This window comes from Gopherus flavomarginatus, chromosome 21, assembly GCF_025201925.1.
Source record: "Gopherus flavomarginatus isolate rGopFla2 chromosome 21, rGopFla2.mat.asm, whole genome shotgun sequence".
Taxonomy (NCBI): Eukaryota; Metazoa; Chordata; order Testudines; family Testudinidae; genus Gopherus; species Gopherus flavomarginatus.
In genome coordinates this window covers 18,470,166-18,479,932 of record NC_066637.1, presented here as the reverse complement: position 1 = coordinate 18,479,932, position 9,767 = coordinate 18,470,166, and the positions used below count along the sequence as shown (strand labels likewise).

The window sequence follows — 9,767 nt, the reverse complement described above, 5'->3', positions numbered from 1 at the left end:
GCTGAATTCATGTTGGGCCAATGGTGCACCAACACCGGGGCTCCCCTACTACAAGCGGAAATCACTAAGAGCTGAAATCTCTAAATGAGCTAAGCTTACTGAGCTGAGATCACTGAGTGCTGTGTTAACTAGAGGGGAGCCTGAAGATCTATCGCTAAGTGGCTAGCACAGCGGAGCAGTTTGCAGCATGTTGGAGCAGCCCATGGAACAGTGAGTGGAGTGGAGCAGTTTGCGGGGATGGCTGGAGCAGCTCACGGGACGGCTGGAGGAGCGGCACAGCTGGTGTAGTGGAGCTGGTCGTGGTGAATTCTGCAGCAGAACTCCATGGAGAGGAGGATCAGTTGGCCCCCTGGCCCACATAAGGTGCCCCTTAACACCCTGTGTATGCCCCCCCCATTCCCACCCAGGCTGGGTGGGAATGGGGGGGAACTCTGCAGATAAACTTTTGAACTCTGGGGTGGCACTGACCAGAGACAGATACTTTTGGGTTGTTGGACTTTGGGACGATTGGACTTAAGACTCTAAGTGGGAAAGGACATTGCCAAATGTACTTGGAGGTGGGTTTTTTGCTTATGGTTTGTATTATAATCCTGTTTGTGGTGTTTCTCCAACGTGATGCCGCATTGTTTCCCTCCTTTATTAAAAGGATTTTGCTATACTCAGACTCCGTGCTTGCGAGAGGGGAAGTATTGCCTCCTAGAGGTGCCCAGGGGGGTGGTAGGTAATTGTCCCAGGTCACTGGGTGGGGGCTCGAGCCGGTTTTGCATAGTGTTATTGAAATGGAACCCCTGGATACTGAACCCGGCCCTTGTTGCTGCCAGCTCAGAGGGGCAGAAGGGTTACACTTACATTCCTTACATGGAGTCACCCAAGATAAGCAGATTTACATCTGCTGCCCTCTCCCCAACCTCCAGCCCTGAGACAAGGCCAGTACCTGTGGGGGAGATAGTGGGGGGTAGGGGGAGGGCAGCAGCTTCAGCAGATGTTACCGAGCATGCTCAGTACGAGCCAAGCAGCAACTCTGTGGCAATGGGGCACGTGGTTCCTCCCACACACACACACACATGCATCGTCTCTGCTCCAGCCTGATACACCTCTTCCGAGCAACAAAAATCTTGTCTGCATGAGAAGTAGAGTTGCGAGTACCCCTCAATAATGTTCACATTCAACTTGGTACAGGGACTTCGGTACAAACTTCGCTGTATGCACAGCAACCTTTCCAGACCGCCGTCAGCAGGCATTTTGGAGCCTCTTAACGAAAATTTGGTTTTGAACATGTTTTCAACCCTTCGGATTCACTTTCTGAAAGATCTTGTGCAAGAAGAATTCCCGTCTAAGAGCGTGAGTGCTGGGGTGTAGCTGAGATGTATTGAAATGAAACAGAACTCATTTTGGAGAAGCGTGCAGTGGTTAAGCCATCCAGTTGGGGAACAGAACCAACACCATGTGACCTAGTATCCAATAACACAGCTCTAATAACAGGGTCGATCAGCATCCCCTCCATCAGCTCCCCATTCCCCTAAGTTCCCCATGCGGCAGCTGCCCAGCAGGCTAGCAATTGCAGCTGTCCCTCCCCCCACTGCCATGTGCTGCTCCTGCCCCCTGCCTTGGAGCTGCTCCCCGAGCCTCCTGCTTGCTGTGCAGGGAGAAGGAAAGAAAAGGGGGCTGTCAGGGTGTCCCCCTTGCTCCTTCCCCCCACTTACCCCATCTTCCATAGAGCCGGTGGGGCTGGGGGGAACATGACAGGGCTCAGGACAGAGGGAGTTTGCTGGCAGCAGCTGCTGTCTCAACTTGGTGATCTACTTAGAGCGAGGTCAGCGTACTTAAAGGGGAAATGCTCATGTCTCTCTCTCTCACAAACAGTATGTATCTCTGTCTCTCTCTGCCATGCTGTCTCCCCTCCCTCCATTCCTGCTCCTTGTAGAGTGTGAAGCTACATTAACAACGAGTTAATCCTTGAGTGCTCAGCCAATTGTTAGTTCATCATTTAGCAGTAAGGCATTCCCTGGGAAATATCCCACCTTCTTCCTCCCTCTGACTTTACCACCTCAACCAAGCTTCACAATCATCATTGCTGTGTACCAATATTAACTTGTTTGTTTAAAACTTATACTCTGTGTGTGTCTGTAAATATATATAATATAGTTTTTGTCTGATGAAAAAAATTTCCCTGGAACTTAACCCTCCCCATTTACATTAATTCTTTAATACTTAAAGTCGCATTTTTCAGGAACATAAGTACAACGTTAAGTGTGGAGTTGCTGTATGAACATGTGGCATTAACTATAAGGATCATGGTTGTTGTCAAATGCCTCCGAGGTGGTGCTCTGCTCTGTTCAGTGATAACAGTCAGCTGCATGTGTGTGCTGTCCCGCCTCTGCGCAGATCGCTAGCACAGCAGATCTCGAGCGAACAGCCTGATGACCATTGACTCTAATAAGGTACGAAGGCACCCAGCCAGCTTTATTTTCAAATGAAAAACTGTCTCTAGCTCCCGGGAACAGATATCTACAGTTCTGCTAGTACATATGTGCTCCCTAGGGTGACCAGACAGCAAATGTGAAAAATCAGTACAGGGAGTGGGGGGTAATAGGAGCCTATATAAGAAAAAGACTGAAAAATCAGGACTGTCCCTATAAAATCGGGACATCTGGTCACCCTAGTGCTTCCTGACAATGGACCGGCCCAGTCAGTGGCAGGATTTGCCACTGCCCTCTAGGCCAGACAAGACATTCACTCAGGGATCCATTCTTATACACAGGTACAATCAGGTAACACATCACTCGTGACGCATTGAGGTACAACCCCTCTGCGCATTAGGGTGCTGCCTCTCTCCTACAGATTGGTTCAAACAAGCAAGTCTAGCCATCATATTGTCCTTTTGACCCTGTCTTTCGGATGCGTCGCCCTGTTCCGTGTTAACTCTGTGGAATCTGTTAGTACTGGGATGTTCTGGTGCCATCCTGGCATGCGTTCATCTTATTAGTGCTTATATGTGTATACATGCTTTTAACAGCCTTCTTCTTGCCAACTTCTGGGAGTAGAGCCTGCCTCTGGTTCACAGCTTAACTTTGCTTTATGTTAGCAAGGTCTTGACCATTACTTCAGTTCAGGCCTCAGGCCTCATACTGGGCCTCTGATACCAAAGGGTTTATGTTTCAGGGACTCATCTTCAGGGGCGGCCCCAGGCACTAACACGCCAAGCGCGTGCTTAGGGCGGCAAGCCACTGGGGGCGCTCTGCCGGTTGCCGCGAGGGCGGCAGGCAGGCTGCCTTCAGCAGCTTGCCCATGGGAGGTCCGCCGAAGCTGCAGGACCAGCGGACGCTCTGCAGGCATGCCACCAAAGGCAGCCTGCCTGCCGTGCTTGGGGTGGCAAAATGCCTAGAGCTGTCCCTGCTTATCTTACTACAACGGTGTCTTCTCATCACCGGTTTGATTAAGTGGCAGAACTAGTTTGGGACCATTCAAAGCATAATCTAATGTTCCACATTCAAAACAAGCAAACAAACAACTTTTCTTGTTTTAATTTAAAATCGGGCTGCCAAATTTTCAAATGGGAGTGCTGGTGCGTTGATGTAGGCACCTAAATCCATATTCAGAGAGCCTGAATTTTAGAGGCACCCTGAAGACTTGCCTTTCTCACTGCTTTCAGCACTCTGCAGGGCTGTGTTAGATCCTTGGGGGCAACAGTTTTAGGAAGAGATCACTGGAGACACAGAGAGCTGTAAACCTTGAAAGCAGCCACACACTGACCTAACCAAAAACCAGCCAAAACGGGCTGGGCTATCCCCTAATAATCTAACTCAGTTGCCATGGCAACACAAAAGTCTATTAGCATGACAACCAGATACACAAGAGGCTGGCCCTAGAATCTGCATTTCCTTACAACACACTTTCCCCTTTCCATCACCTCATTCATCTTCCCCAGCAGCTCAGTGACCCTGCTCACTGGACATCATCCCTTTGGGGAACGGCAATTGGTTTCACACTCGGGGTGACGGTCACGCAGGACACAGAGCCAGCACAAGGCCTAGGCATTACTGACGTGCTAGCTAGACCCTATTGTGAAGACTAAGTGGGACTTCAGAGATGCCTCGACCCTGTGCTGGCCCTTTGCATGGGGGTGAAGTGCATCCTCAGTACATCGGGGAGCCAGATAGTCCACATACCGAGCCCAGTGAAGGCACTGGTAGCTGACCGTGTTCTGCACCTTCCAAGAGCAGCTTGCAGTATCGGGTCTTTGATCTCCATCACAGCTGGGCTACCGAGGCTGTCAGTGATGAATTCAAGCATAAACACCAAGGAACAGGCATAAAACTTCAAACAGATTGATCACGGCGTATTGAGTGTTATCATAGAATCATAGATTATCTTTAATTTGGCCTCATTTCTATCTGGGCACTTTGGATGGCTCTTTGCCAAGGAGGTTATAATTGACACTAGCCAGTGACGGTGGTGTCTTAGTTACACAGTAACCACAGCAGAACCCTTTAAAAATCACATCTCCATGTCCTCAGGTTAAAGGAAACCAGATCCAAAGAACTTCTAGGCAAGGCGAGAGCTGAAAGGCACATCCCGAGACTTCTGGTCACCATGAAGGCTCTGCTGGCTGCAGTTCTGTGCCTGTGCACCCTGGCAGCCTTCTCTGACTGTGTCACAGTCCAGGTAAGAGTTGTTTTAATTCCTCTTGCAGTCCCAGGTGCAGCACATAGAGCTAACTTTGACCAGACTGTGTAAGAAATAAATTCCAGTGTTAGCGAGGCCAGTTGCGTAGTACATACCAATTCAGGAACAAAATCCCACCCAACATTTACTTAAAAAAACCCAAATCAACAAACCGAAAAACAAACAAAGACTCCAGAGAACTAACGTGATATTGGCAAGCCACCACCTCGTTCACTTTGCCTGTATTCATATCCCTTCCCCACTCCCTGGTCACCCTGCCCATTCTGGCTGTCCTTTGCATTCAGGTTGTAAGGTCTTTGAGGCAGGGTCTTTCTCTTACCCTGTCTGTTCAGCAAAATGGAGCTTTGATCTTGATGGACCCTCTTGAGGCTACAATCAATAATACAAATAACACTTATAACCATAATCATAATCAGTTTCTTCCTCTGCTAGGCAGGTGGCTATTTGGGTTTAACAGGCCCCTGGATTTGATTTTAAACTAGTACCTGCATTTTTTTGGAAATAACTGAGAATGCGGAAAGGTGCAGTGAGATAAAACTGAGCAAGCAGCCTGTGTCAGACAGGGAGCAAATCTATTTAGAAAAGAGGTGGGAAGGATAAAGAATTTGGGATTAGAAAAAAAAACATATACAACACACTAATTTAATGATCAATATCACAAAGCCTAGCAAAAAATATCTAATAAAGTATAAGATTTACTCAAAATCAACACTTTCCTGCAGGAAAAGAGGAATTTTGGCTGAAATTTCCATTAGGAAAATCTAAACAAGTGTTTTATTTCTGATCAATATTAATGTATGTGTCCTCCTGAGCTGCTGTAGTGCCTCATGGAAGATGTAGTTTGGGTGTCTCGTGCTCCCTTTCTACCCTATAGGCCATGGATAGAGTACATTTCCCATGGTGCATCATGATGTCTTCCTGTGGTACATTGTGGTGCATCGTAGAACTGCCGTGGTTCGACAGGCCTGATTACATCAGCTCACAAAAGGGATAGGTGAGGCCTGCTCAGGCTTGTGTGACCGTGGTGTGACTCCTCTGCTTGGGTACCTGTCGGCAGCCTATCTCACCCTCCCCAAGCCTGGAGGTATCCCCTCAGATGGACAGTGAATGTGCAGAGGGTGGCTCTCATCCACCTCCCCAATCCTACACCTTCCTGCTGGGGGCTGTTCAGCAAAGAGAAGTAGGTTCCATGAGGGATGCTCCATAGGCATCTCCTCTCCCTGAACTCTTCAGGCACCTTCTAGAGGCTGGGGTTATATAAATGCTTACTGTCCCTAGTACAACTAATCTTACACTGGTATATAGCACCTTTCTATCCAAATGATCACAAAGCCACGCAAACACTATGGGTGACATTCAGCCATCTGCACAGGGCAGCATATGTCCTGTACATCACTGTCACCCCTTAGTTTGAAAGCTTGCTTTCCCGCTGGTCAGGGTAAATGTCACCACAGAGACATAGGAATCACCTCACTTTACACTGAAATGCAACCATCTCTAGGGTGGAATTAAAGCATGCCACGATTCCACGCCCAGAAGGGACTATTGTGATCATCTAGTCTGACCTCCTGTAAAACACAGGACACAGAACTGCCCTGAAATAATTCCTGTCCGAACTAGAGCAGACCTCTAAGAAAAACATCCAGTCTTGACATTAAAATGACCAGTGGCGGAGAATCCACAATGACCCTTGGTAAATTGTTCCAATGGCTAATTACCCTCACTGTTAAAAATGTCTGTCTTATTTCCAGGCTGAATTTGTCTGGCTTCAACTTCCAGCCTTTGGATTGTGTCAGACCTTTCTCGAATAGATTGAAGAGCCCACTGTTAAATATGTGTACCCCGTATAGCTATGGATAGACTAGGAACAAGTCACCCCTTAACCTTCTCTCTGTTAAAACTAAATAAATGAGCCCCTCGAGTCTGTTATGAAAGGCAGGTTTTCCAACCCTTTAATCATTCTCCTGGCCCTTCTCTGAACCCTCTCCAATGTATCAACAGCCCTTTTATAGACCTCCACAATAAGGGAGAGACATAATATAAACATAAAAAATAGACAGATAGGCAGATTAGATAGAGATGATACACAGTTGTCAAGGTTGAAATATAGGCCGCAGGGGGGAAGAGTGCTTTGAAATGCCTCTCACTGAAAGATGCAATATGTACACGTAAGTCAGTATTGTTATCTCCAGAAAAAGTAAAAGTAAAATGTGTTTATTCAGTGTGCAGCAGAGAATCAGCCAGTAGAGCAATGCCAGTAACAAGCTGCCATACCTCCACCCCGTCTTTAATGCTTTGCAAACAGCAGCCAGGAAGTGAAGAGAAACTATTGTAAATAAATGGCAGCAGGTGGCAATCCTGAACCTGGCTTCTCCTAACACAACGATGATAACCTGTGAAGTTCAGGCTCCCGCGCCACGTCAGGGGAGAACATAAGTCAATTCATTAGAAAAAGGGGTCGGAGGGCTAGGAGATGCTAAAGGCAGCTGCTTTGCTGACTCACTCTGCAATCACTGGACTTGTACTTCATTCAGCCGAGCAGTGAAGAGCCTACACTTCTCTGGAAGCTGGAAGTGCTGGGGATGTGGGTGGGATGGTGGCCAAGGCAAGTGGAGAAGAATGCTGGAAAGGTGTGTGAGGCAGTGGAGGAAAGCTGGGAAGTTGACCAATGCAGTCAGTGGGAGAATATCACCATTTCTTCTGTCCCACATCACCTGAGCAAATACACAGCACTGTCATGGATGCCGTCTCCTTCTGTGCACAAAAGAATTTCCATTACAGAAGAACGTAAGGCTCCATCTCATCTCATAGCCTGGACTTAGCAGCGCCCAGTGCCAGCTGGTTCAAAGACAGGTATAAAGTTTGGTTTTCCAGCATGCACCAGTGTTTATCCAACTGCCCCTGAACAGTCAAGGATTTCTGTAGCTGGGGGTGTAAAATCCACGGAATGGACAAAATTGTGGGTTACTTGTGATTTACACCAGCGTAACAGAGAGTAATTTAGCCCCACCAGGGACTAGATGCTGCCACCATTGCTCCTGCTGAGAAGTGTCACATTCCATGAGTATCCCACTGAAAATAAAGGGTCTGTTTGTGTATTAAGGTACTGCTCAATGGGGGTAAAGGTGGCTGTATGGAGACTTATGCTGGGATCTGGACTAATGTGTGGGCTTCGACTAAGGTAGCCTTCTTGGAAGAAAGACTTAATCCATATATAAGGCTCTAGGACTCTCAAACTGCTGTAGACTGAAGATGGACAGAGTGAGTTTCAATGTGTCTCTCTCTTTGGCAGGTGGGAAAGTTCTCATTCCCCCTGGAGTCTGTGAAGAAGCTGAAAGACTTCTTGGACAATTCCGTGACCGGGAATCCTTATCTGCTCAATGTCAGATCTGCCTCTCTGTGTGCCGTCTCTGACATTCCCAAGGAGTTCCTGGACCTCTGTGCCACACCAGATGCTGACCAGATATTTGAGGAGCTAAGTAGGTGTTTACTGCTGGTACCCCAGAAGCCAGCCATGTTCAGTAGGGAAAAATCCTGCCAGAAGCATCCCACAGCCCCGCTTGGCCTTTCCTCTCTCAGCACACTCTACTCCTCCCACGCCCCAACACTCCAGGACCCTGTGGGTCTCAGGGCTGAACCTTGTGAGGCCATCGGATTCCCATAACGCAGCCGCTGTGGGGTTTGATTTCCCATCTCGCTCTCTGTCCTGGGAAGGATTTCCTCCCTGGAGAAATTTAGTGTTGACCAGCTCTGTGCAGCAATTTCACTTCCTTCCCTGTGTGATTCATGTACATTCCCTCAGAGACTCTGTCACCCTCCAAGAGGCCTGTGTCCCACCCCTCAGAGCAAAGGGGCTCTCCCTGTTCGGCTGTGAAGTGTGACTGGTGCGGACTGACCAGGCACCATGGCTGGGAAGGCTCTGTGGCACTGTCAGCAGTTGGAGTGCCCCTGGCGTTAGAGGAAAGGGAGCAGCCAGCCCTAACCTTATCTGTTGTCTTTGATTTTAGAACCCATCGCCAGATCCCCCGAGCTTTGTGAGATTTGTGCTTTTGCTGCATGTGCCGGCTGTTGAAGAGAGAGTCTTCCTCAGCCTCCAGCCCTAGGAGGCATTACAGCAACACTGCTCCAGCTCCAACCTCTGCTTTCTGCTGACCTGAGAAGACAAGATAGTGATACTATGACTCGCTCCATTGTCTCAACACTTCTCCCTCATACCAGCTTCAGTACTGCCAGCACTGAACATCGAAAATCATCAGCCAGACCTGACTCCATAAATAAAAAATAATAAATCTGGAGGGCTTTTTTTTTGTCTTCTAGTTTCTGAGCCTTTAGGGAACACTCTGGTTATGTTTTAGACATTTTCTCTGCTATGATGAGGGATGGAAACTTAAGTTTGTGTTTTGAATGATAGGTTCTCACATAATCTCTTGACTCCAGGAGCTGGTGCTTTAAAAATACACCAAATATCACAAATTGCACAATAAATTCACAAGAGTTGGTGACACTGCTAAACCACACAAGAGACAGCAGCACAGTATTCATTCTTATCTGGCCACCAGGCCTGCTCCCCAGCCCATAAACACCTCATTTTTTGATTAGGGAACAGGCCAATCACTAATTTTCCTCAAACGTACACTTCAAACTTTCATCTATTTTGAGATTTTTTAACTTGAAATTAAACCTTCATTGAGCATTGAAAAATCTTTGGATGAGGATTTTTTAATTCCAGATTTAGGCCAATGCTGGGAATAGAACCATAAGGGCCAAAAATAAACATCACAGTCAAAGCCGTCCTCACGAAATCCCCAGCCCAGAAATCTCATTAGAACCCACATCTGCAAGATTTTCAGGGTCAGGGCCTGATCCTGCAGGCTATAGCCCCAAACCTGATTACAATTGATTTCCCATGCCAGTGTTTCCTTCTGAGCACAGGTAAGCAAATAATTGAGTTGTTGGTTTAGTGGCTGAACCCAAAAATCTGGTACAGGTTAACATGAAACAGATTTTTTTCTGTTTGTTTTGTTTTTTCTCACTGAAAGGAAAAACCAAAAAAGAAAATGTTGCACATCAAACTAATTATT

At 47.4% G+C, this 9,767-nt stretch overlaps 1 protein-coding gene across 1 annotated transcript; it reads left to right on the top strand.

The window, feature by feature from the left end:
* Window positions 1-2,397: 2,397 nt before the first annotated feature.
* Window positions 2,398-8,979, top strand: GUCA2A (guanylate cyclase activator 2A). The gene is made up of 4 exons (XM_050931295.1): window positions 2,398-2,441; window positions 4,518-4,665; window positions 7,979-8,165; window positions 8,694-8,979. Exons 2-4 carry the CDS (start codon window positions 4,594-4,596, stop codon window positions 8,756-8,758), a joined length of 324 nt encoding a protein of 107 aa, XP_050787252.1. The 5' UTR covers window positions 2,398-2,441; window positions 4,518-4,593; the 3' UTR covers window positions 8,759-8,979.
* The last annotated feature ends 788 nt before the right edge of the window (window positions 8,980-9,767 follow it).

Bases quoted from the DNA above. Each gene is read 5' to 3' on its own strand.
- GUCA2A (XM_050931295.1), top strand. From the start codon at position 4,594: ATGAAGGCTCTGCTGGCTGCAGTTCTGTGCCTGTGCACCCTGGCAGCC. The intron at 4,666-7,978 runs GTAAGAGTTGTT...TCTCTTTGGCAG, and splicing joins CTGACTGTGTCACAGTCCAG to GTGGGAAAGTTCTCATTCCC. The intron at 8,166-8,693 runs GTAGGTGTTTAC...CTTTGATTTTAG, and splicing joins CCAGATATTTGAGGAGCTAA to AACCCATCGCCAGATCCCCC.